This window comes from Aplidium turbinatum, chromosome 3 (assembly GCF_918807975.1).
Source record: "Aplidium turbinatum chromosome 3, kaAplTurb1.1, whole genome shotgun sequence".
In the NCBI taxonomy this organism is placed as follows: Eukaryota; Metazoa; Chordata; class Ascidiacea; order Aplousobranchia; family Polyclinidae; genus Aplidium; species Aplidium turbinatum.
The window spans coordinates 15920345-15948089 of NC_137474.1; the positions used below are offsets into that span (position 1 = coordinate 15920345).

Here is a 27745-nt window from a genome sequence, read left to right on the forward strand (position 1 = left end):
ACAATGAACCATCTTCTATTCACTATGTTGAATTGTTATTTTTATGTTATTATAGTATTTAACGGGTTGGTTTTTTTTTTAGTTTTATTTATGCATTTTAAAGTATTACATTGAAAACAATCAATGGTGAAGACTTTCTTAGTCTGCGAATAAGATTCTCGCCATTCAAATTCCGTTGGTCTAAGCCAGAGGTGACAAACCTTTGGCCCGCGGGCCGCATGCGGCCCGCAAAATTGTTACATTTCAGGATATCAAAAGCAAAGAACTGGAGCTTGATGTCTTTTCTATCCCCTTCAATGTTACACCTGCTTCTGCACCTTATGAGCTCCAACTTGAACTCATAAAGCTACAGAGTGATGACAAGCTAAAAGCGATGGATATGAACAAACCGTTGCTTGAATTTTATCGTGTATGTTTATCAAAGGAAGAATTTCCAAACTTGAGAGCTCACGTTCTCAAATGGTCATCTGTTTTCGGCAGCACGTACCTATGCGAACAGTTCTTTTCTAAAATGCACTTTACAAAGAGTCGTTACAGGTCGAGGCTGACAGATGAAAATCTTAGTAGCCTATGCAGTTGAGAGTTGCCACATCGTCTGTTCGACCTAATATTGAAGGCTTACTCAAGCAAAAAACTTTCCAAACATCCCACTAAGCAAACAAATTCAATGCTTCAATGTTATTTTTTAATATTTTATGCTTCAATGCTGCATTAGATAGCTTCAGCTGTATGAGTCGCGTGGGCTTTTGTTTGTTGTTTTGAGTCGCTTCTAAAAGATTTCATAGTAGGCCTAGGTTACGATTAAAAAGTTGTGTGGCCGGATAAAACTCATGTGTAATTGACAAAGTGGCCCGCGACCTCAAAAAGGTTCGTCACCCTTAGTCTAAGGCAGGGGTCACCAACCTTTTTTGCATGCGGGCCACTTTGGCACTAAGGAGAGCTGTGGCGGGCCGCACTAATAAAATGTTAGGTAGGTTGACTCTTATGCTAGAAAAAAACGCATTTCGTTCCCAGTATCCAGCGTTACATGTTGTTAATATTTATGTTAGAATACCGCAGCAACAAAATTAATCGAACAACGCTACTGCCAGGCCAAGCTTCCTTTACAACACTTTTGACTTTTTTAACAATGCCTAATAAATAGAGGCCACTTGTTTTGTGCACTTATAGCGAGGCGAGTGGTTTCATCAGAATATTCATTGCCAAGCAAGAGTGGTGTTGTTACTTCGCTTCGCAAAAGATATCTTGCAATTAACAGTTTCAGTAAACAAGGAAATGTTTGACACATCGCAATACAGGCAACAATAGTGACCTGCAAACATATCAGCGAAAAATAGGCTCCAATAACAGGGAAAAAGAAACCAGGTACGGTACCATGAAACAAAAGCTTGTGGAAATCACAGAAAAAGCGTAATTCTATCGTAATTTATGTACAGTCTTCCCTCTAAAAAAGCAATGAGTTGGTTTTTCATCTTATTGTGAGAGTCTATAAAACCGTCATTCTTTTATTATAGACAACTGTCACTTGCGGTGCTCATCAGCGTGGCAAGAATTTGTTGATTAACAACGTTTTGCAGTACTTGCTTCGGCAGTACATATACTAAAATTGGAACGATACAGAAAATATTAGCATGGCTCCTGCGCAAGGATGACACGCAAAATCGTGAAGCGTTCCATATTTCTAAGAAGAAAAAAAAAACGTTTAGCAGTAGGCCTACTAAGCTAAATATTTTCATAATACAATAAGAAACAGTCTCTAAATTTATATGTAATATTTTGCCAATTTATTATAAATTGAGTTGGCTCACCGACCCATTTTGCCAACAATAACTTGCATAAAGAGAACACTGCTTGTGAAACACAATAACGGTGAAACTCGCACTAGTGTTTACATGACATTTGCAAACTTAAAATAAGCAACCCTATGCTCATTGCTTACAGACAATTTCGAAATTCGAAAACAGACGTTTTAATTAACCACTGGGACAGTGTGGCTGGACATCGCATTGGAATGACTTTAAGCAACCCCCACGTAGAACTATAATCTGATTGGTCGGTCGGTGGAATCGTATGCAATGCGAAAATATGCTTCTCGGAAAGTATTTTTTTGCCTTCGTGCTCTTTAACTCCTCAAGAAAGTATTTTTGGTTATACTTGCACGCTGATACCTTCCGCGGGCCGCGAGCCGCCATTTGGTGACCCCTGGTCTAAGCTGTTGAACTAGCGAGTGAAAAACAATGGACGTGTTCTGCAATGATGCGGTTAATTTCGAATAGAATATAGTCGCTATGACAAAATTACAAAAAAATCCCTGTCTGATCATTTTTTCATGCCTAAAAATCCCTTCTGGAATAAATCTTCAGAGTGCTTACAATGACTTTGCTGATGACTATGCATTTAAGATGCAAAAAGGTAAAACCAAAATGAGCAAGAATGTCCAAAAAGATTGTACAGCGCAAGCAATAGTTTGAAAAATAAATACAGAATTTCCAAGAGCACGATGGTATCCTCAAACTGATAGCCAATCAAGTGATCTTAACAACTGTTTTATAATCACTACTTCACGCAACAAACGTCATGGAATAAATTTGTCATAGCAAAAACTCGATCAATGGAATATTTCCAACACTATAATGACATGATCCACGTGCCATCTATGTGATTTTTTTCTTTGTGCTTCACCCTTTGCTTTCGTTTTTAAATAAGAAGTGTCTGCCAAGTTTTACAGAGCCGTTTGCTATGTATTGTATCGATTTGTAATTGTGCTGAAATGTGTTCTGGCTACTTTTACGCCGCTACTGTTTGTGCACAAATCTTTGCCTTTTATCTTTGATTCTATTTGAATAAGCTTAACTGAAGATGATCTAGCTGCTAGCTGATGGAAATCGATTTTTAGCTATTTATGATTGAACTGACTCGTGTGAAAATGAATTCCTTTGTATTACAAGACATGTAACCGAGTCGTTCATATTAAGCATTGCTGTGGGTTTAACACCTGTCAGAAGATATTTAATTTTTTTTAATTTTTATTATTCTTATTCGAGTATGGACATACTTGTCTAATACAAATAACTAATAATAACAAAAATTCTGTTATTCTGTCGGAACATGCGGATGAGGTCAATCAAGCTCAACGACTGTGAAGGAGGATCAAGGATGCAGAATGTCACCAGCTCCAATACTTTTGGTTTGTCTTGCCATTGGAGAAAGCTGATGGCCTTGTCAAGTTTATGTGTGCTGGTTAAGTGTGCGCCATCAAGTCCACGTTAATCTTAATCAACCCACGCACAGCCGTCTTCGCAAGACTTATTGCGAGGACCATCATCCTCGAAAACGAGAGATAACCATCATCAATTCATTTATTTAGTTTATCACCTGCGCTATACGTATACATTACTTGCAGCTTTGTCGGGTAATCAAGATAAATTTTTGAGCAAAAAAGAGAATGTTTGGCGATTTCAATTGGGCTACTGTAGGCACAAATCACGGATGCTTGCAAAACACACTCGCATGATTAATTGATTGATTCTTTATACTTAGACTGGGAAAGCTTTTTTGAGAGCTTCATCTTGACAATTTCACATACTTGCAGAGACTTTGAAGCTCTGACATATGGGCTCGGTCACCGAGATTGACTTAATAAAGTTTCCGATTGTTGAAGTGTTGTCGTCTGTGAATCATCCCATCCATTAATTACCGCTCAACGGAGAGCAGTCTTTGGAATGCATTGCTCAAGCGCATTCCTCGAAAGTCGAACCAGCGCCGGTTGATTTTGGTGTTTCAAGATTGTCGTACGATCTTAGTCTTTCGGAACAAAATTAGACGTTTAAGTAACGTTAAAAACAACGTTAGACGTTTTTGCAACAAAAGTAATCAAATATTGACAATCGAAGTTAGAACTTGAAAATTTACGCTAAACTTGATTCCTTATGGAAAAACACTTAGGCCTACAGAACTATGGTTTGTGAAAAGATCAATTCTCAGCAATAGAACGCCATAAAAAATACTGAAGTGAATGTGATAATTCTTAACAATTATAGCCTACGAAGCAGATGAAGGTGCCAGTTGCTTACTTGAACATACGATGTTTGCTGGGTCAATAAGTTGAAGTCATTTTATCGTGTTTTACATAAACGAATTTTATTTCACTGAAGTTCTGAAAGGTAAAGCATCCTAAACGGAGTTTATAATGCTTTACATTTCACATACTTCTCTGGCCGGTTTTTGTGTTTTTACTTTGCTGGGACTGTATTCAATATCCGCGCTGTTCTCTCATGACTCTCGCCTTCAAATTCAAAGCTATAATCTTTTAAAAAGACTTTCATATATTCATCTAGACTTGATTCTACTGTAAAGATATAATTGTATGCTGTATCCAGGTTTGTATAAATGCAACGTATTCCATGGCTTGCAAAGAAGACAAATAAAGAAGTTTTGCACCAAGGGAACCAAACCAGATCTCTGTTAAAAAGTATGAAAACCAGACAATATAAATTTCTCGGCCATGTAATAAGAAAGCAAAAACTGGAGCATTTCTCTTTAACTGGTAAAATTTTTAGAAAGCGGGCATCTGGCAAACAATGACAAACTCATCTGAAACAATGTAACGACACGACAGAAACAATCATCCATGCAACATATAAAGGAATATTTGGTCTATTATTCATCTGAAGCCGTCGATGTCTGGTTCAGGCAAGGCAATTGGAGAAGATCCAGGATTGTGTCAAGTAAACACAAAAGTAAGAATGTCGATCTTGGTAATCATCTTTAAGAATGTCATACTGTTCCTTTTCAAGAAACAGCCAAGTTACTTACTTTCCAAGTTGGTCGAGAGTTATGTTCTACCGAGTGTAACATGTGCCCAGTCACTTCCCCACATTATATGAATCTAAATTGTGAATGCGTCACCAGTTAGTTCACATGTAGCCTAAGAGTTTTTTTTTTCATGAAACGGAAATGCGTAGGCGGCTGTTCAAAACGTTTGATGGGAATAATAATTTTATCACGGTATGATCGGTTCTCTGCCTTATATAGGCTATGTTTTTTGTTTCATACAAAATCAAAAGACATGCCGGAACTTGAGGTTACATTATTTGAATTTAACAAAACATCCAGCGATTTTGCGTTCTATAACTGTAGCTTTGAGCTTTCATCACCTGCATAAAGGTAAACTTAGGTTACAATAAGAAAGTTTTCAGCATTGCAAAACAACGCAAGTATTTATTTGCATGGTAATATGGAAAGGGGTTAGACCGGTGCTGGTTTGCTTGGAAGAACGTTTAACAACGCTGAATGACGTTCAAAACGTTTTACAATATGCCAAAACGCCTAATGCACAACAAACTTCTGAAGCTGACCTGCGTAACTAACTTTTGAAACTGACTAACGATATTAGAAAACATTAGCAATAAGGAACTTGCTTGAACAAACTATCAATCAAAAAGAGAAGTGGCAAAACTATTATCACTTATTTAGAAATTGGACTAACAATACTACACAATCTACCTGCACGACGTATTGACGAAATAAGCGATTGCGAAAACTTTCAAACAACTTTTAAAAAAATTGACAACAACATGTGGGTCCAATGATAAACTAGCTAATCGCTTGCTAGAAAGATTATTTATATATTTTCTGTATCTCTTTTAATAATGCAAACGAAATTTTCAGCCCAACTCGATTTTCAGTGGTATCATACAAAAAATAAAAATGACTCTGATTTTGTTCTTTCGTGCTTTAACCTAATTCTGGCTCAGGGTTATATAGCTTAGGCCAGGGGTTCTTAAACTTTTTTTAACGCGGACCCCTTAAAAACAATTTTGGTTTGCGTGGACCCCCTTTGTGGCCTAATCCGAGAAACTTTTTTGATCAGCATGAATTGGACATAACGCAATAAAATTAATATGAATTGGTAACAAAATTTATGTTTTATTAAATTTAAAAAATAGCGAATGCAGATTGCTTTTCAATATCTTCGATTTAATTTCATTAATGTGAAGGATGCTGCTGTTTGTTTTCAACAAGAACACGAAATTGTGACTTCGTCTTTGATAGGCAACACGCATGTCATCCTTTGCATCCAACCGGTTTCGACTCTTTGTTTTGATAGTTACCAATGATGAAAATCCTGACTCACATAAATAGGTTATGTAATAGCAAAGGGGATTAAAGCAGCCATATAGGCTATGCTTGAACTTCATATCAACGAACTTCACAAATCGCCAATACTTTTCAAATTAAAGGACATTCTTAATGATTTCATTGCCCTTAGTTCAATCAACTCATCTTTTGCAAGGTCCTCATCACTGATATATTCCAGTTCAACGAGGAAAGGGTAACGTATCCATGCTGTATTTTTATTACCCTCTGGGCTAAGCAGTAACCTCTGAAAGAGTTTTGCAATGCATCCAAATGTCTGCACATGTCTGTGTGTCTCCAATTTCCTTTTCCACAGAGATAACGGCGGGGCCTTGAGTAACGGCAGGGCCTTGAGTAGAACGATTTACCTCATATGAGGTGAATCGTTCTATATTTCACCTTCATATGAGTAAAAACATCCGCCAAGTAAGCTAACACTTGAATAAACTCTTCACTGTTTAACTGCTTTCAGAGTTCAATACTTTTGTCTCTTAGAAAAAAAGAAAAAGCGCTTAAAAACTTGTCTCTTTGACAGCCAGCAAACTTCTGTATGATAGAGGAGAACTTCATGTTCCGCTCCCATTTCTTGACATAACTTTTCACACTACCAGACAAAATTTATTTCAACTTTGTTGAGAGAGTTTTTGTTGCTAATGCATGGCGATGTAAAAGCAATGAGTAACGATAACCTGAGGAAAATCATCAGCGTTGTTTGAACTTAATCTCTTTTCTTTAGAAAAATTTATCCCATTTTTAGAATTGTACACCAAGATTTCCATTGGGCCTTCATGGACCCCCTAAAACTAGTCCGCGGACCCCTTGGGGGTCCACAGACCCCAGTTTAAGAACCCCTGGCTTAGGCCTACTGCAATTAATGAGCGGGCAGCTTGCTACTACCACAATTAAAAAACAAAATTTTGAATAGGCTATTTATTGTTGCTAATAACAAGTGGACTACTGGTATAGCGACAGTAAACAGATTAAGCAAAACTCTTCTTTATGACGAATGAGCTAATACATCTAACAATTCAACTTAAAAATTCTTTTTGCTACATTGTGCTGTGCTTAGAGTTAGACTACTTAAACTGAATTGAAACATCTTAACTATGAAACAAACAACCACCACTAACCACGGCTTTATAATTTGTAACCTACAGGAGCTTTATTGCCTTAATTCAACCATGGCTACCTAAAGATACGGCCTGATTTGTCACATTTTGCAGAAATTTCCAGATTTTGCCAACTTTGGACGACTGTTTAAATGATTTCTTTTTTAAATTAATTTTGTTGCCTTCTTTACTGTTTTCCCCAGATGACACAACAGGTTTTGACATCATTAGATGTTGAAAAACAAAGACAATTTGAATTCGAAGATTTTAGTCAAACTGTTAATTTTTCAATAACAGTCTGATTGAGCGTTTTCAACTTATTTTTTTCTCATTTGCTACTGCTTCCCCAAGGCAACAAAAATCTTTTATATCATTTAAGAGACAGCAAAAAGTAAAAACATCCCAGAAAATGACAGTGAAACACTAGCAGTAGCGATAATCAAAATCTGCAAAATGTGACAAATCAGGCCACATCTCCAGGTGGCCATGATTCAACATAAAATACAAATTAACTTTTGGACATTGACACTTATGTGATGAACTGCGTTTGTTGAAAACTGTTCGTACCTAATTAGCCTAAAAGTTCATGTGATATGTGGTAGTTGCAAACGTTTCACTCGTTTATGTCACGTTGCACGTTTTGCCAACTGACGTTTGTAATACGTGATGTTACTGACAGAATCAGAAAGAGACTTAATTGGAATCTGCCACTTGGCAAATGATATGAGTGGACATACTTATTTGAAAAGTATTAAACTAACTGAAAAATAATTCATAACCTGTAGGTGTTAAGGTACAAAATGGACCCAGAAATCTATTATTATTATTAACAGTGGTGGCCTTTTGGGTGGGAAAACTGGGCGACCGCCCAGGGCCCGCAAATTTATCGGGCCCGCGCTTATCAAAATATGGACAAATAAAATTTACATTAAGCACTAGCAGTAGGTTAACTTACTCCTGAGGGGAAAGATAATTTTCTAAACTAAAGTTGATAAAAAATTACCTTCGCTGTACAATGAGCCAAGAACGTTTAGTTGGATTAGCTGTTTTTTCAATTGAGCACAACGTGGGCAAAACATTGGACAATGCTGCTCTTATTAAAGAGTTTTCCACTATAAAAACTAAAAAGGTGCATTTTGTGTAAGTGCTGCAGACGGGTGATGTAGGACTCGGAGGGCACTGGGTGTGGTGGTATAACATAACATCAAAGTGATGTGAAGATGTCACAGCATGAAATACACCTTTCTCGCTTACCATCGCTGTTTTTTGTTGTATCATGTTAATCCTTTTTTGTGTTATTGTGATTTATGGTTATTTGAGTTTGCGTACTTTAATTTGTCGATACCGGGCTGTAGGGGCCCTCATATTACCTCTTGCCCAGGGCTCAAAACCTTAAGGCCACCAGTAATTATTAAGATTTATTTGTATTAGACACGAAGTCCTTGAAATTCAAATTCATAACAGCCACAACACACAATATCAAATAGAAACAGCACCATGCAAGCTACATCAATCAACATACAAAATATTAAGTTTCTGGGCAGCCGATTGTAGCATCGAATAGACAGCGATAGACACGTGTCCATCGCTGTCTATTCGATGCTACAATCAGCTGCCCAGAAACTTATCGTTTATTGGAGGTCTTAATGGCTAGCGTGGAAGCTACACCGTTATGGTTAGCGAAGCGTTACTGCTGCTCGCTGTACTAGCGAGTGATCAGCCTTGTGCTGATGGCAGGGAAGAACACCCCTTCTTCACATACAAAATATTGTTGTAATGAGCAATAAATGAGGAATTACAGTATAATAACAATTAGATGACATGACGTTGAGAAAAATGGATTAATATAATATTTGCAGCGTTTGGTTGGTTTGGTTTTGAATGTTTATACCCTCGGACTGACAAAGCCTTGATAGGTTATTCCTGGAAGTTTTGCATACTTGTAGAGGCTCTTGACGCAGGGCCGGTTACCGAGCTTGGCAGAGTGAAGTTTTCCGATTGTTGAAGTGTTGTTGCCGGGGTATTACTCCATTAACTAGGTGCCGCTGAATGGAGAGCAGTCCTGAAATGCGTTGCCCAAGGGCACACACCGAGAGTCGAACTTGCGTCGCGTGCTTTTGAGCTGGGCGCGTAACCACTGAGCTATCGGGGCGTTTTATAAACGTATAGCATTGTTTTTTTAAATAGAGCATCAAAAGTTAAAACATCGTTCTGCACCTGATACACTCTAACAATCAAGGCCTCCAAGAGCCCTACCGGGCCCCGATGTAGATGTTGCTTGTCCCCCCCCCCCCAGCGCGACATGTCCCGTGATATCTCACAAATCACAAGCAAAATTTGTGGTGCGCATTAATCCACAAGGCCAATGCACACATAGTGTTCCGGACAATGTTTCCATTTTAAAACCAGATTTGTTTAAAAGTTAATACAAAGAATACATTAGGTTTAACACTCCATTATTTCACAAAGAATGCAGTATTGTAGTGGTGTTTACAACTTTAAATTGCTTGTATTCCAATATAGCAAAATGATTCAACAAATCCTAAAAACTCAAAAATACTGTACTGTATATTGTGTAAGCTATCAGAGAAGTTTCATGATGTCAGTATAATTAATACCCAAAAGAAAAACACTTGAACATTTTTGTACTGACAAAGTGACGGTGACGACCTCTTGCTCAGCACTTCTAACAACATTTCAATACTTTTTACTACTTTCTGAACTCATAAAATATCACACTAAACAAGATTATTATTATAACTTACAACTAAAATTGCACCAGTTCAACATGATTACACGTAACTGTCACTGCTTGGTTGTGTCATAAATTGACAAGATGTCAGGAAAATGCATGGAATACCTTCTGTGTAATGACTCTAACCTAACCTGACCTATTCACAGCCGGTGTCTATTTAAAAGGACATCGTTTTGAATGACTCAGTATTGCATAATCTTATTTTGATTGAATCATTTTAGGCTTGCTAGTAGTTGTTTAGGGTCTGTTTTGGAAGGTGCTGATAAGTATTTGAGAACAGCGTACTTTTTCTGGATTTTGTGAAAGTTTGAAGATTGTTGAAAAATGAGAAGATCCGGAAGAGGTGAAGTGAGGAGGAACATGCAAGTTTTATTGCCTATTAGTAATAGATATGAATTCTGTCTCTTCATAGCTTGACACTCTATAATATTGTGCTTTCCCACTGCACTCTAATTTGTGTCAGGTTTTGCTTCTTTTGTTTGTTTATTTTGCTTTATATTTATTGTTGCCTTTTAAAAGGACACCGGCCACATGACCAAATTTTTTTGGCTGTTTGTTACACTGTTAAAGGATATTGAACATCGTATAAAAGCAGCACACTAGAAGACTTAACCATCTGTGTTTTTAGCAACCATGCTATATCTATCCGCACAAAAATTATGGTCCTTCGGGCAGTTCCTGTCACCTCCTGTTATCTCGGAGGTGACGGTTGGTTGAGATTTGATTTGAAAAATTTGAAAAGATGATGATTTGTTCGTCACCTCCGAGATAACAGGAGGTGACGAACCAACACTTCAAGACAACTTTCACTTTACTACGCTGAAGAGATCGGAAGATCGAAACACTGGCCTTTGTCCGTAGTTACTTTTCATAATGTCTTTTTAGACATTCTTTTTCGGTCAATAATGTCTTTTTAGACATTACTTTTAAAGAAATAAAATGGAGTCTAAAGGCATGTAAATTTCACTCTGTGTGGAGCTACATGTACTTGAGAGGTTAACTGTTATTTTTTTATTCATTTTTTTTAGTCTACCTAAAAATTTATGACAATACAAGTTTGTGGCTGAAATATCACCTAAAAAGAGCAATGTAAACTTGTAACGGCTTTGGGTTAAAACGTACACACCCAAATATTCACATTAAAGCACCCAGACTAACTCTGAAATTAAAACTGAAATTAAACATAAACAATTCACAATAAAACACACATAGCCTACAGCCCTGCAAATCCCTGGCAGACATTTTCGCCACATTCAGCTACGCAGGCCTTTCCGGTGGACGAGTCCGCTGGTCTCTGTCATGATTAGGCTACACTTAGACTTCGAATTGGTTTACAAAGCAGTGACTGCACATCTGACTACGGTACTGTTAATTGAATGTGCATTTACACATTTTTGAAGTTGTCCCAGGAGATCTCTTTGGCAGATGGTGTTGACCTGCTCGTTATAGCAATGCTTGTTTACCCGTAAAGTGTTTACAATAGACAATGGAAATGTGCAAATGATTTAATTTGACTGGGTGTTGCATATTTAACAAGCCTGATTAGGCAGTTCAGTTGGACACGTTTGATCACTACAAAAACTGCAAATTTAAGGCCTGCACACACTGAAATGTCAAATAAAATCTACACTCCGAAAAAGGCCTATTCACATAAAGCCTATAAGCTATAGGCCTATACTTTTTAGAGGATTTTTTCTGGCCTTTCTATCAGAAAAATTTCTGATGACTCTGTCAACTGATGACTGTGTCAAAATCAATTGTTTTGTCGGGCCCCATTGAACTCAAAAAATTGAAAATTCTGTAGTTTTAAAAAGGGCATAGGCCTACCCATGAAGGGGCGCAATCAAGATACAAAACAAATATAAAAACACTGTTTTATGCAAAATCGTTGAAATCAACCTTTCTAGCGTGTGAGTATAGACTTTTGATGGGGCCCCCTTGAACTTAGCCTACTGGGCTCCTCTTGGTTGTCCCCCTCTTGTGGGCCCTGTTTAACACTATCATACCTCCACAAACTCTGCATAATTCTATAGGCTACGAGTTGTAAGCAACTCGTATCTGATTTAAAGCACAAGTTTTATAATTATTTTATACCTAAATTTACTCACAATCTCAGCTGTAGACCTATGCATGATATCAGCCAAGCAAAACTTCTGTCAGGGAAGTCAGCCATGTTAGCTCAGTGGTTAAGCGCCTGACGGTCATGCGACGCTGGTTTGGCTCTCGAGATGTGCGCTTAAGTAACGCATTCAATACTGCTTTCCATTTAGCGGCTTCTAGTGAATGAAATAATTCCCAGGTAACAACCCTTCAACAACTATCGGTAACTTCACTCTGCCAATCTCGGCAACTGGCCCTGTGTTTGTGATTCACAGCTTTTACAAACACGCAAATTGCCAGGACTAACCTATATCAGAGGTAGCCTAATGTCAGTCCGAGGATGAAGATTCATAACCAAGCAACTTTTATCAAAACATTTGTGGGCTTTTTAATGCTTCAGGATAAGCTTAGCTACGATAGGCTACTAGGCCTGGTTACGATGCCGCCTTGGACTTGGCAAACTGGAAACAAAATTTGGGAAATAAAACGAAACGTAAGATTTTTAACTGGCTTAATGTTCCAACATTTTGTAACGTTTGGCTGGCATTTCCTTTTAGCAAATGTTTACTAACCTGCAGTAATTTGTCTAATAAAACCTTTCTGTCTCTGCAAATCAACCCAGAAAACTGTCCACTTGAAGCGACTGACTGTCTCGTATATCAAAATTAAATTTAAAATGAAGCTATATTATGAGGCTATATCTAATAGTGACTAAGGTTTCAGATAGCCTACTAGCTACTAGCAATTTTGATAACTTCAGTTTCAAAAGCACTGATGACGAAAACAGTCTAGTTTTCAAAACGTTTGCTAAACGAGTTCAGGATCTTCATTTTGCTTTTTATTTTTCTCTTATTAAAGTAAAGTGTGGTGCAAAGGAGCAAAACAATTGAACCCTGGCAATGGTAAGCTGACAATTACTTCACTTCTTGTAAGTTTGAAAGCAAGATGGAACTATAGCCAAAACAACAACTGAACTGGAACTGAACCCTGCAATGAGTTTTTTGAAAAGAAATAAGCTACATGGCAGAATTTGTTTTAATACATTCACAGCCCAGCCCCGATGGCTCAGTGGTTACACGCCCGGCTCAAGATCACGCGGCGCTGGTTCGGCTCTCGGTGTGTGCGTTTAAGCAACGCATTTTGGGACTGCTTTCAATTCAGCGGCACCTAGTGAATGGAAGAATTCCCCGGCAACACGACTTCAACAATCGGAAATCTTCACCTTGCCAATCTCGGTAACCGGCCCTGCGTCAAGAGCCCCAACAAGTAGGCTATGCGAAACTACCAGGAATAACCTATCAAGGCTTTATCAGTCCGAGGATAAAGATTCAAAACCAACCACATTTAATATTCCAATTCCACCAATCACAAATTGCTCAGGACGGAATCTTCCAATCAATTGTGATATTCAGTCGCCACTTACTACATCTATACTCTATTCAATTTTCCATTCAGGCAAATTTTCTTTTGCAGAAGTAATGGCTTATTTATGAACAAAAGTAAAATAATTGAACCAGCGGAGCTTAATATTGTGAATACAGATGAGAAAATCATCTTAAAAAGACATTTTTCCCACTAAAAAAGTCTTGCTGAGTATATGAATTTGTGTACTGTAGCCTACATAATTATTGTGCTATCACGTGATTGCATTTCCTCACTCACAGGGTTGTGCTGTTGAAGGTTTGCGAAATCTTTTAAACGCATCTCCAGTTTATTATAGACCAGATAATATGACTCTGTGGTGCAAATAATCTCACTGCAATATTGTTTGTATTAATTTTTCGGTCCGTGAAATTGTAGTAAGGCCTCTTGTAAATTTGTAAAACAAGAAAATGTTTCTACAAGAGATGTATTTGCAATGAAATGGCAAAAAAAATTAAAACACAGTCACTTTGTTTAAAGGAATGCATTTTCACATTTAAAGGGTTTTAAGGTTACACGTAAGTATGAAGATGACATATGAATACATTGCAGCTAGCGATAAAATTACTAAACACAGTAAACATTTGCACTAAAAGCTACACTTTTACTGCTATTACCGGTACCACTAATAAAATATCTGAAAGTCAAAACGTAGTTAGCGCATTTGCAATAACTCGGATAAACCGGCAGCTAGGTAGGCCACAGCCCACATCTATTGCTAAATCCCAACAAAGCATCTTTTTTTCATGTAGGCTATGAGCAACAATTCAAATAACATTTGCACTAAAGAATTATCGAGGGTAAATTTACCTTAAATTCTATTTTTTCAATCTCTTACAACCGCATATTATTACCTTAGCAATTCACGCGATACGTTGCACCGAAAGCCACACTGAAATAAAAAAAGATGAATTATGTTACATGTGGTTAGTGAAAAGGCTCCTTGAAACGAAAGGTACAAAACGCAAAATGCAATCTATTGTACAGTGCCCAGCTCGAAAAAGTAACAAATCTCCATATTACAAAAAATATCAAGTATTACCAGCTGGAACTTGGGTTGTGATTGACAGCTTGGCACAGAGCGATCCACGGCAAAGTCAAATATTCAAAGTCACATATAGACAACGAGGGGTTTGAAATCCTTTACCGACGAAATGACGTTGAATCAACGTAAAAGAGGGCTGAACTACTGGCTAGGATGTGAGTTAATCCTACAATCAAACTTATGTTAGGTTTTTCGACTTTACATTAAAACAACAATAAACTAAGGTAAAATTGCATTGGAAAGAAAGCAGTACGAAAACGACGTTGTGTAGCACCATTAGGTAACAACTACAGTGGTTCGAAAGGTAAAGATTAATGAAACAGTGTAACTTTACATCACATGTTAATTTATCCGATGAAAACGCATTAACATTGTTTTAGAGGCATTGAAATTAGTGGATCAACATTTTGACTAAATAAAAGAATGGCGCGGTGTTCTTGGTAAAAAGTTAATTCTACACCTTTACTACAAGGTTACAGTCCGAAGCTGGTGTTGCACGGTTTGGCGAAGATTAGTTGAGCGGATGTCAATGGAAGCATCACTTGGTTCTTTTGGCGGCAGACAGATCATACCTGAAGCCTTTCTTTGAAGCAGCAGATTCCTTCTTTAACACCTTGAACGTTGGTTCGGGTTAAAACCGAGTAAAAGTATTGAAATAATGTCCATTACTCTTGTTTGAAAAGCCAAATGCTAGACAGCTGCAAGAAAACGCTATTCGAACAAGAAGACTATTTTAGCCGCTTGATTATTACCTTGGTGTCGAAGATATTTTACAGCGCATTGAAATTGAATTATTGTCAATATGATTCATATATGCCCATGATACTATGTAATGTATTTAATAATATCATCATCGTTTCAGCCTGTGGCAGCCCACTGCTGAACGAAGGCCTTCTCTTGCCAATCCAGTCGATCGTGTGTTTTTAATAATATACAAATCGCATAAAGTATTATTATTCCACAATCTAATTATACATATAAAATATATTATCTTCCAGGCAACCATAGCCCCAACACGGATATTCGTCATAAAACGAGAGCGTACGAAACAATTTAAATTATTGTTGTTTTTAACTTCTTTCTCATCTACTGCTGCTTCTGCTCAACGGCTTTCCGCCTTTGTATATTATACAATATAAAAGAATACTTAACGTCGTATATGAAAGAATGAAAAAGCGCTGATAGTGTACAGCTTTAATTATCACTTACTCCTTTCATGATGCGTTCTTTGAGTTCTTTCTGAGTCAAAGGTCGAGTTTCTTCTTCGGATTTCGTCTCAAGATCGTCACTATCGTACTCATTTCTGTAGAAAAGGAAACTTAGAAAGCCAGCTACGTCACTTTGCGAAGTTCAGCGAGAGTATGCATTGAGACAGCTTTCGAACATTATTTTTCACCTGATGATTTAGTATGGCGGTCCTATCCAGGACAGTACGATGGTTTTAACGACATTATTGATTGGTTTAATTTTCAGGTTTACATGAAAACCGAAAACAATAGTTGAGATGAAATATCAAAATCTTGATTTCGTACTACAGTAGTTTAGTTAAATTATGGTTATGAGATGTAATTATAGAAAATGGCAGACTGAGCTAGCATAACACCCCAGACGGAAAATCAGTCGTATTTTACATTAATTCAATGTCTGCAGACGTTGAATTAATGTAAAAACCGAGTGATTTTCTGTCTGGGATAGTGAACTCAATGCTGTAATATAGCTTTTATTTTGGGCTTGTAAGTGGTAATTACTGCTCTATTCTACGTAATGACTAATCTACAAAAATTACACTTCATACAAGCTAGTCTGAGCCTTGTTAGACTTGGACCTGTCTTGAACTACATGAATCGACTCTGTAGTCTGTACACAACATACTTGATTTGGAGGACTGAGGCAAGAAGCTTGTTCCGTTGTGCTCTCAATCGCAGGTCTCTGCATCGTCACAAATAAACTGATCATTCCATTAACAAACTATTTCCTCCTGCTAACGATTCAGTCTCATATGATTAGGCTTTAAAAGTGAAAAAAATACTTTTTTTCACAAAACTGGAATGGAATTATATTAAACTTTAACTTGTTATCATCGAGTCGAGTTTTACGGAAGAACAGAAGCAACCGCCTATTTCTATTTCAGTACAACTGATCAGCCATGGAGACATGCATGTGTGTTTAGACTACTATAAACAATTTGGTCTGAAATTGAATTGTAAGAATAATATTAACAATAAGTTGAAATCAATATCACCTGCTCTTTCTGTTGAACAACTAAGGTTGAAGCTTATTCAAGGCTTTTAAACTCACTGTTTGAAGGATTTGAAATTTCATTTGCAAACAATTTATTAGATCTTTCTATTCTGATGTTTCATCGCTTCACTTTCCGTGAAAACTAATGGAAAGCTTCAAATTTTCTTGCTGACTCTCCCAGTCACATCTCTACTGTAATTTGCTGAATGTCATCTTCATATGCAGAAGTAGACTGCCTGCATCTCCAAGCATTGTACTTAAAACTTAATTATGAATGCAATTAATGCTATGTCATGGCCAAATCGTTGAAACCATCAACTACAAATAGATTCCTCATCGTTCTACCAACGAATAAGCGTTTCACCAAGCCTTACCCAGTAGAAGGTGGGGCAATGAGCAGTTGTTGGACTGGGGCGACGGGGACTTGTCCAAGGATAATCCGGGCGGTTTCCGTCGGGTCATATGGTTTGTCGAAGTCCTGAAGTGACCATAAATAAGCCGAAGTTCAATTCAAAGCAGAATTAATTTTGCAAGAACGATCAATATAAGGACCCTGGTGTATTGGGATGGAGACCAGGCTTTTTTGCAGCGAAATGGAGAGAGTGGGTGAGTGAAAAGGAGAGATCAATGCAAAGTAAAATACACCCAAATAGAGCGTTAGCTAAGAGCTTATAGAAACGATGTTCTTATTTTCCTTTCTGGCTCCATATAATTCAGTGCGTAGCCAAAAGTTCAGAGAGTAGTTTTCAGTTAAATGTTTTTTTTTAAACTGTACGGTAATTACCCGAGAGTCTATGTAAGTCTGCACAGCGAGCAATTCATTGGCTCTTTGTTCTATCAGTCCCAGGTACTGCATCATGTTATCATCTTTCACTCCCTCCGAACTCCCAAGAAGGTCCTCAAGAGCTCCGCTGTCGCATCCAATCCTTTTGAAAATGGATCCGATACCTGGCAAGGAGTTCCTTCATCATTTACAGATAATTTAGAAGATACATTTTTTCGAGTTATAGCATGATGGGAACTGGGGGTGATTTCTGAGGCATTTATACAGAAGACGCAACAACCGCCCTCTTGAATTTAACAATAGCGGGAAATGCTTGAACGTAAAACAACTGTTTGTAAAATCAACACTTGTGTCTAAAATTTTCACACGTTTGTGTCTATTCTATTGTAGCTGACAATAAACAACTGCTGATAACGAACATCTAAACTACAGCATGTTATGTTGTTTCAATGGGTTACTCAGCAAGCTTAATTTAAGATTTAGTAAAATCTTCTTTGCAATTCTGACAACTTGTCATCCCACCTAGCTTGAGCTGATCCAATATCTTCAGAGTGGTAGAAAGCACCTCTTCATTCTCAGCGCACTTCAACGAAGCTTCATCTCTTCGCCTCTCCAAGTCATCCAGGATACCCTTGCGATCGTTATCCATCTTGCAACCATCTTTACGAAACTCAGCGATTTTCTCACGGATCTGATGAAAAACGTTGCATTAAAATGAGAGAATAATTGTTATTTGTGTATCAGACTCAAAATGGTCCATAAGGCAATCAACACAAGAAATTAAACCAAAGGCCAAGCTCTACTCCGAAGAGCTGAGTTAATGTACCAAACACAAAGATTGATAGTAACAGTCCGTTCGCATTTATTTATAAATACATTGGTTGGAAGACAAGTGACAACGTGTTACAAAGTGATACAATTTTTGTTTTGCTGATAAGAGCTTGAAAAGTTGTAATATTAATTATGAAGCCATACAGCAAGAATATCTCCATGTCTATTCAAACTGTATATTGAAATGATTTTCAGACAGATTGATGGAATGGAGGGTATCAACATAGGAGGTATGAATATATCCAACCTACGGTATGCAGACGATACTGTTTTATTGGCGGAATCAGCAGAAGCTTTCCAAACAATAATAGAAAAAGTGAACAATATTGGAAAGGAATATAACATGAAAATCAACACAAACAAGACGAAAACGATGATTATTACAAGAAAAGAAAATGTAGCAAGTGTAAATATTACTATTGATGGAATGCTGGTCGATCAAGTCAAAAGCTTTACCTATCTGGGACACATAATAACTGAAAATGGCAGATGCGATACGGAAATATTGAGACGAATAGAAATAGCAAGAAACAACTTCGTAAAAATGAAAAAGACATTAACAACACGCCAAATTAAAATCAACAGTCGAAAACGAATTATGAAATGCTACATATGGACTACGTTACTTTACAATGCAGAAACATGGACACTATCATCACAAATGGTTAAACGACTTGAGACATTTGAAATGTGGATTTATAGAAGAATGCCTAAAATTTCATAGAAGGATAAAATCACAAACAAAGATGTACTATCTAGAATACAAACCAACATGGAAGTTCTACAAACAATTAAATCAAGAAAATTTAAATATTTTGGCCACATGATTCGCAATAATTCTATTCAAAGACAACTACTAGAAGGAAAAATGAACGGCAAATGAAATAGGGGCAGACCACCAAGAATTTGGATTAATGATATTGAAGACTGGTCAGGACTTATTTACAAAACTGCAGTAAAAAAATCTCAAAACAGAGAAACTTGGCGTCTCATTGCCTCCAACCCTCGACGAGAGGAAGGAACTTAATGATGATGATGACAGCAAGAATGAAACAACACATTTTTAACAAACCTTGCTCTTACCATATTACCTGATCAATATCTTAAAACCTAGGATGCGAACGAATGTTAGAAAACGTCCTCTGAATAATGAGCGATGGAGGATTGCCAGTTGAAGCAATTCGCCAGCACAAGATGCAAATATTCATCAGGGAAAAACAAGGAAAAGAAAATTTAATACCAATCAAATACTCGAATGACAAGAACTCAAGAGAAGCAAAAAGCGTAATTTCATGACCATGTGAGACCTCAATACATGAAAGTGCGGCAAGGAGGAACAAACCGCAGCCCACATCATCTGCAACTGCGCCATATATCATGCGCCAAATGGCGTGCGTGGTCTGCGAGAACTGGATGACAAATCAAGTTAGTGGCTGCTCGACACCTGCCCATACATCTAGAGTCTACACCAAGTCGCCGCCACTGCTCAATGATGGTAAAAGGCAGAGCCCCTCGACGCTTGGAGTGATGAAAAAGATTAAGAACATAAAAGAAAGTATCAGTAATAGTAAAGTACGAAACATGCTAAGTAAAGAAACAAGATGGTAACAACGAGTAATCGTATCGGTAGGAACTTGAACAAAAAGCTCATTCGTGGAACAAGGGGAAGAGATACTTACCCCTTCAATGATGTCATGCAGTCGTTCAATCTCGTTGTTCTGTTCATTGACGTAGTTGAACAGCGCAAAGTTGCTATCCTCAACTGCAAGCACAAACATTAGTGGTACCGAAGGAATATATCAGCAAAAACATAATAAAATTTAACACAAGAATGACAGCAACTATTGTGCAGTGGCAATATTGATTGTTGAAACCTTGCTGGCTTCTGATTGTAACACACTCAAAGTTCTCAAATAAACAACGGGCATGCGGTGGTCGACATTACTTTAGGTTTGTGCAATGGGAGGAATTTATCTAAAAAGGGCGTACTGATTACATTTCGATGCACAGTTCCAACCGTTTAATGTTATACACAATACACATGTTATACAAGAAGTATCCTCCTGGGCCATGACAGCCTTAACCAAGAACTTCCAACACTATTTACAACGCATATGGTCATAAAATAAACGCTGAGCCTAAGATCTGAATAAAGTCCTATTAGAAAATTTTTGACTGAAGATGATCTCAAAGGTTGTACTTAATTTATTTGTAAGTATGATCGAACCATCGTTAAATAAGCTTATTACACTTGGCTCACACATTATTCACCAGGAACACAGCAGGGGATACTCTATTGAGTTACAAATACAAAAAACATCATAATTTCGTATTGCAAAACGATTCCAATTTTAAGTTGGCATCTATTTTTTTACTTTAAGCTAACTCAATGAATTCATAATATCTACCAGTAATGAAATCCGTGACGATTGTGTCGATGTCATTTGTTTCAGTGATTTCTTCGATCTCCCGAAAGGCTTCTTCGTAACTCTCAATGCTCAGTCTTCCGTCACCTTTCTTCTTGTCCTTGTCTGTTGGTGGCAAAAGAAATAAACAATTTTAAACTTAATTAAATTGTATACTAATTTTTCTACATTAATTAAACTGAACAACAACCACTGGTCGAGTTACCGACAATCATGAAATGAACCAGCACTGCAACAACATCACTGTGAGCTGCATAGTCGAGTGGAGAGAGCCCTCATAGGACGCTCGAAAGAGCGCCAGTTCGACACCGCACAAGAGCGTGCGGCTGTGTCTTTCGCAAGACACTTAGTCATGCCTGAAAGTGGACACGAAGAGTGGCTTTCTTGCCTCCCAATCTAAATCTTAAACTACAGGTGCAAAGTTTTGGTACGACAAAAAAACTAACTTCTCTTGGAGAGAGGCGTCTGTCCGGGCCGACTGAAACTCTTTGAAATCATAAAATATCGAAGCATTTTGTCGTGGTCGATGACTCTTTGGAGTTCCTGAAAGACAAGATAGAGAAATTGGAAATACAAAAAAGTCAAGAATGACATCACATTGCTAACATTCAACAGCAGTCGCTGTATTTTGTGATAGAACTAAACAATTTAAACTTACCAATCCATCGAGATTTGATTAGTTGAAACAGCTTACTGTTGTTACTTCAAAACGGTAGTTTGAAATGAAAATAAAGAGTTCAAAATAAAATTCCTAAAGTTTCGATTGAAAAAATAACATGAAACAAAAACAAAAAACAACAAGAAGAAATAAAACAATTATAATCAGGGTATTTATTTCATGTGGTGACAAAACTGTACAGTTATGTTTAAATTTGGCTTGAGACTGTTTGTTTGGCATTTCAAAATGCAAGTTCACCAAAGTAATGAAATTACAAACAAACTTCGGTATTTAAGTAATAAAATCAGTTTCTTGAAAAGTTAAGTTAAACTAATCAAGTAAACAGTAGGGACGCTGCTGCAGCTCTCACGATTCGTCAAACTAAGACCGAGACAGCAAATAATATAATCCAAGTCAGTAAATTAGATAATACATTGATTGAACGCTTGCAGAAGTTAACTGATGACTGTAAGAGCTGACTCGGTGACTCAATGTCCCTTCGCTGGTTCCAGCTGCTTGTTGTATACAATATTCGGTAAGTTATCGCAATAGAAAATCACTTAACTCGCCTTTATTTCTGCGTTGAACAACTGCATGTCCTTGTCGGACTTTTCCTTGAGAAGAAATATTTTGCTATGAGCTTCATCGCGTTGGTCGTAGGCCAGTGTGGAAGCCTCAACAACTTGGCCGATTTCTTTCTTCAAGTTATTGAGCATCTACGAAAACGTTAAAAATACAGCGCATACGTAGAAAATTAAATCAAAATTTATTGAACAAAAGGTTTTAGAGTGACATCTGTAGCAGGGATTCATAGCATAGGGATCGCCAACTCGGTTGAATATCCGACAACCGGAGTGTAAAAGTGTTGCCAGATAGTTTTTATATTTTTAGAAAAAATATTATTTTGGCATTTTTAAAGTAGTAGTTGGACAAAACTTGCCCGTAAATAAATATTTTAACACTAATCTAAAGCAATTTTATTGTTCACTTATCAAACTATCATATTTTTGTCAAATTTACCCTCTCTTGTACATAAAACATACTAAGCCTACTTGAAAAATAATTACCGGCTTCAACACTTAAAACATGAAGCTCTTTATTTCTGAGGTGTATTTTAATTTTTTCAATTTTTTTGTTTTTAACTGGTTTCTAATAAATTTTTTTACACCTGCAAGTTTTATTTAAGTTTGGTACATAAATTTAGAACATTCTTATTGCAAAGTTACATAACTACAAACTACTTTAACTCAATCTTGTGCAACTTTAAACTTCAGGTTAGTTTTAAACGGACAAGCTTTGGGCGACTACTTCTCTTTAAAAATGCCAAAATAATAATTTGTTCTAAAAATATAAAAAATATCTGGCAACACTTTTACACTCCGATTGTCGGATTTTCAGCCGAGTTGGCGATCCCTATATTATGAATCCATGATCTGTAGACATAAAATGCTGCCGACTTGCAAACTTTCCCCAAATAACCAGCGTTTTTAATTGTTTTGTATCGAAATTGTGTGGTGTGAATACTAAATCTCAAACACGACATTTTTTATGTCACACTGTCAAGAGTGGAAAAACACTTTTGTTTATCATACCAGTAGTTTCAGAAAAAGCTTACAGCTAAAGCCCACTGCCCAATAAGATTACTTGCAAATATCAAACAAATGATGCATTTTATATCCAGCTTCTTTAACTTACCAAAGAGCAAAACTTGATAGGATAGCCACGAACTTGAACATGATGTATTTTTTCCACAAAACACAATTAGGAGCAAAATGGTTGGAACGTCTGGTTAATCTAATCAAAAAGTAACTAGCCCAAAATATATAATATAAATACTAAACTCATGTTCTTCAAACGCTTCGAAAACTAAACTGTCTTCATGTTTAGTGCTCTTAATATCGTTTAGATTTATAGCAGTAAAGATGAAGACAGTTGAGCTTTCGAAACGTTTGTTTGCTGAACATGAATTTAGTATCAACAAAAACACTAACTTTGTCAAATTTCTTATACTGTTGCTGGAATTTTCCTTTTTCAATCCGTAAGGTCTCTATCTCGTCTCTCAGTGCTGCATTCTTCGTCAAAGAGCCTGAAAAACCTATAAGAGCCTGAAAGTGCAAAATGACGTACATGTCAATTGTCAATCCCCAGGACTTAACATAAAAATCTAATCCTCTCTAATAATAGTGCTCTAGTTCGACACTGGTAATGAGAACATTTCAACTCAATTATGGGAGCTGAACATGTATGGAGCTGGTGGCAAGCGGCCAGAGCCACTGAAGTTAAGTCTAACAACTTCATCAGAATATCTCACGTTACGGCCTATGCGTCTTGCTTTTTATCAAAATCATGAAATTGTAGTAATATCCAGCCCATGAAAGCTTCAAACCACCATATTTTACATGTTCATATGCGACAATTCTGCAACAAAACCTTAAACAAGACATGGTAAATATGTTGCAACAAACATTAAGCAATTACAAAAAGAAGAATGTATATATTAAATGTAAAAAAAGGAAAAAGTCACAAAAAAGATGATCACGACCACACAGCAATATCTTACTCTATCTAGACGCCCTTCCAAAACGTGGATACGTTTCTGCGTCCGTCGAGCAAACAAGTTCCTTGTGTCCAGGCATCCCATGCTCTTCCTCTGCTCATGCACCTTCTCTTGCCACTTCTGAATCTCTGCATCGAGTTGCAATTGGAGCTCTTTCTCGTGCTCTATGGCTTCCAAGCAATCATCTGGAAAGTGGAGATGAACATGAAACATGAAAAACGTTGAAACGATGCACCGGAGGCAATATCTTGACCGAAACCTGAGTTTGTTTCATCACTAGCCTGTTGGTGATGTCTAGAAGCGAAGTCACAGAAAAAACAGTTTCAATTGTAAAACGAAAACGAATATTACCGTCAGTTAAAACATACATAATTATTGTTAGTTTGACAATACCATTATAATTCTTTTTACGGCGCTGAGTCTACAGCATTTACAACCTTGAGTGATGATTTTAAAAAAACATTGTGTTGTGTCTGCCTAGCCTGCTTTACACCAACTTTATAGTTCAAATTTAACTTGAGTATAATGGCACTTGTATTTGTGCAGCGAAACAAAGAATTCTCGACAGCAAGACACGAGTTGTTATATACTAGCGAGTTACGGGTTTACAATACAGATTATGTAAATGACACAGATACTGCAACTTATATACTTGTGTCACATTTTTTCTTTATGAAGCATACACAGTTACAGCTAAGAAGGTATATTGTACTAAAATATGATAAAATAAGTATCATTAACCCTACAAAAAGTGCTCAGTGCCAAGCAGAAGTCAAGTATAGAGCGAATTCAAGCAAAAATAGTTCAATTTAAAAAGCTTCTGTTAGGTAGGTTTCATGGACAGTAAAACATGTCACTTCTACATTCGTTTTCAACGTTCACAGAGACGTTGAAACAATGTAAAAACGACAGGTTTTTCCGCAGGGGTCGTACCATTTTCATCAAGAAGTCGTTGCAGTTCTGCGAGATGAATCCGGTCTTTGTCTTGGTTCTTTTTGCTTTCGGCCATCGTCAGGTTCTTCATCAATTCCTCTCTTTCTCTCTTGAGTGTCTCAATCTCGGAGCTAATGTGGAAAAAAGAATTGACCAAGATTATGATAGTCATTCATAAATCTCCCTACTTTATAGAGCATAGTTTACAGCAGAGGTGTGCAAACTTGCATCATTGCTAGGCCAAATACACATAACCAGCTTGGTCCGCGGGCCACAACTGTGACAAGAAACGACAGTAAAATACATAAGTAGCCTCAGCGACAGCGTAGACAAAGTGCGACAACATACCATTAGCACTGTCACAACTAGGTTATATTCATAGAAAGGAACAATATTATTATACTGTCAAAAGTCGGTACTTGCGTTCACTGGAAATATTTATATATTGTTATCTATACTATGACAATTGCGCACGCAATAAATAACCACGCAGCTATCTCACGCCCAACTAGCCTAATTTCACACTAGTTAAACTTGTCGGGTTGCCAAACAAAAAATACTGTTTTCTAAACGTTGCAAACTTGAGACATGAATGAAAATCGTCTGGCGAGCCACACATCATTTAAATTACGAACTTTCTGCTAGGGCCAAAATTTTTAAGCTCCCGGGCGACGGTTTGCACACCCCTGGTCATTGGTCAACAGTGTCAGCGCAGATAAATCCATTACTTCAATGCTGAGTTCAAAACAAGAATAAATTTCAGTCTCATCTGATAAAATCTTTGGTATAATCAGGCAAGGCACCGAACCTAGATCTACTTACCCTGAGGCGAGGAGACAACCCATCAGCCTAGGCCACTGAGCAAGTTTTACAAAGATAGCCTCAACAGCAGACAATACATACAATAGAAGACCCCAACAAAAATCCTCAACTCCAAATCAGACAAACTGAGGCTCAGCTTGGTAGCAAATTATATTCGATATTAGGTTAAAATCAAGACGCAATCGCAATCTACTGTATTCCATTAGAAATTACGCTAATGCAAAAGTGATAGCCACTAGTTAGTTTAGGTACGGTATGTCACAAAGTATTGGTGCCAAAGCTAATAAGGCAGATTATTTGGATATTTGATCCTGAAAGAACCTCTAAGAGTTATTAAAATTTAAAAACGCATAGGGATAGGATAGAACAACTCTTACAGGTGCCGTCTGATAATGTCTTGTGATTCCAGTGCGTAAGCCTGCCTGTCACCTGCCATGATGCGATACGTACGTTGGAGTTTTTCTAACTCCGCTTCTAAACATTATGAAATGCAATGATATCGAAAGCATTGTAATGTAAACAACAATAAAGTCCAGTGAGTAGCCTGCACTAGAATGCCCATTGCTTATTTAATATAAAATTTGGAGTTAAATAGTGTGGAAATAAAATTAATAGTTGATAGTAACTATTGCAGTGTGATACCAATTGCACGGCAACTATAGCTTTTTTATGTTGGTTACCAAGCTGGCAATATAATTATATACTCACTTTATGTCAGCCAAAATGTTTGTATACAAAACAGAACTGATTTTCTAGATTAGTTAGTTTAATGAACCAAAACATAAAGAAAAAATTGAAATTTGAGATTGCCAGCCATTGCTTCCTTGACATTTCAATGTAGATATTACTAATCAAATGACTACACCATTCAGACAATAAAGTAAATTACTTGTTGCTACAACTATCAAATACAATAGTAACATATCTTACCAAAGCCTTCAATATCAGCCTCACTTCCAAAGGACTGGTTACTTCTCGCTGACTTTCCTCGAGGCATTTTGGCAGTTATTGGATCCACCTTCACTGGAAACTTTTAGAACCAAAGAGTAAGACCTTAAATTAACAACTACTGTAACTTAGAGATTGCTGCTAGCCTACAAGCCTGAAAAGGACAAGTAATTAATGGTGCAGCAGTTTTTGCTAGCGAGATTGAATGATTTTGAATCAGGTTGATGAGTGGCAAAACATGTGAGTTTTGACCATTTATATTTCTAGTCTATAACAACGTATCACAGCATACCGTACTAGCTTATTTGTGACAATAGCCTTACTGTAAGACAAATAGTGTTAAAAATGGATAAAATGGATTCTTCTAATTTAGTGTGATACTGTCTACTTTGTTTTAAATAAGTAATCACACTATGCCTCCGATTGGATCATTAGTAAAGTCATAAGAAGATTTGATGAAAAGTTTAGTAACAACGTTTTATTTTAGAATGCTAAAGATAATTGAACATACAGTACATACAAAATGTTAAATAGCAATTTTAATTCAATACAGTGTACTACACTGTAACATGAGCCTGTTTGCGTGTATACTACTAAAAATATAGAGATCAAGGGCTATTTTAATATTGTTCTGCTGCTTGTTTGAAAGTAAATCAACTAAAATTGAGCATTGTATTTACTCAAAATGTTGACATTTTTCCACTAATCTATCAAATAAAAAAAAATGTAACATGTCAAAAACATTATCAACTGAAAATTTGAATTGGCTTCGGTAAAATGATCAAAAAAAATTAGACTAAGTAGACAAATAAGCAAAGCCACTTTTAAATCAAAGCAGTAAACAAAGACATATCCAACATCACACTTAACAAGAAAAAGGTTACCATAGCATTAATGTGGGAATAAGAAAGATCTGTGTGCATCTAAGAAGCAGTTTCATGTAAAATGTTCCATCTAATTTGAATTTGGCTTCATA

The 27745-nt window shown here is 36.9% G+C and overlaps 1 protein-coding gene and 1 non-coding gene across 6 annotated transcripts; one reads left to right on the forward strand and one right to left on the reverse strand.

Moving 5' to 3' along the window:
* Window positions 1-1576: 1576 nt before the first annotated feature.
* On the forward strand, window positions 1577-1683 carry LOC145767729 (U6 spliceosomal RNA). Its single transcript, XR_014288880.1, has one exon. It is a non-coding gene; the product is annotated as a U6 spliceosomal RNA (small nuclear RNA).
* Window positions 1684-13935: 12252 nt separating this feature from the next.
* LOC145766322 (coiled-coil domain-containing protein 63-like) lies at window positions 13936-26918 on the reverse strand. Of its 5 annotated transcripts, none has more exons than XM_082578005.1 (16): window positions 26752-26918; window positions 26199-26295; window positions 25000-25130; window positions 24070-24251; window positions 23501-23614; window positions 22079-22225; window positions 21298-21394; window positions 20834-20956; window positions 20105-20187; window positions 18117-18285; window positions 17595-17758; window positions 17185-17288; window positions 16442-16498; window positions 15779-15872; window positions 15142-15182; window positions 13936-14416 (listed from the first exon to the last, which is right to left on the reverse strand). In XM_082578005.1, the coding sequence occupies exons 1-16, from the start codon at window positions 26816-26818 to the stop codon at window positions 14380-14382; spliced, it is 1707 nt and encodes a 568-aa protein (XP_082434131.1). In that variant the 5' UTR covers window positions 26819-26918; the 3' UTR covers window positions 13936-14379. The 5 variants fall into 5 exon arrangements, 4 of the variants coding, with proteins under 4 accessions (XP_082434131.1, XP_082434133.1, XP_082434132.1 ...); XR_014288705.1 differs by having other exon boundaries at window positions 14405-14416; window positions 15030-15182; XM_082578007.1 differs by lacking the exon at window positions 16442-16498.
* Between the last annotated feature and the right edge of the window lie 827 nt (window positions 26919-27745).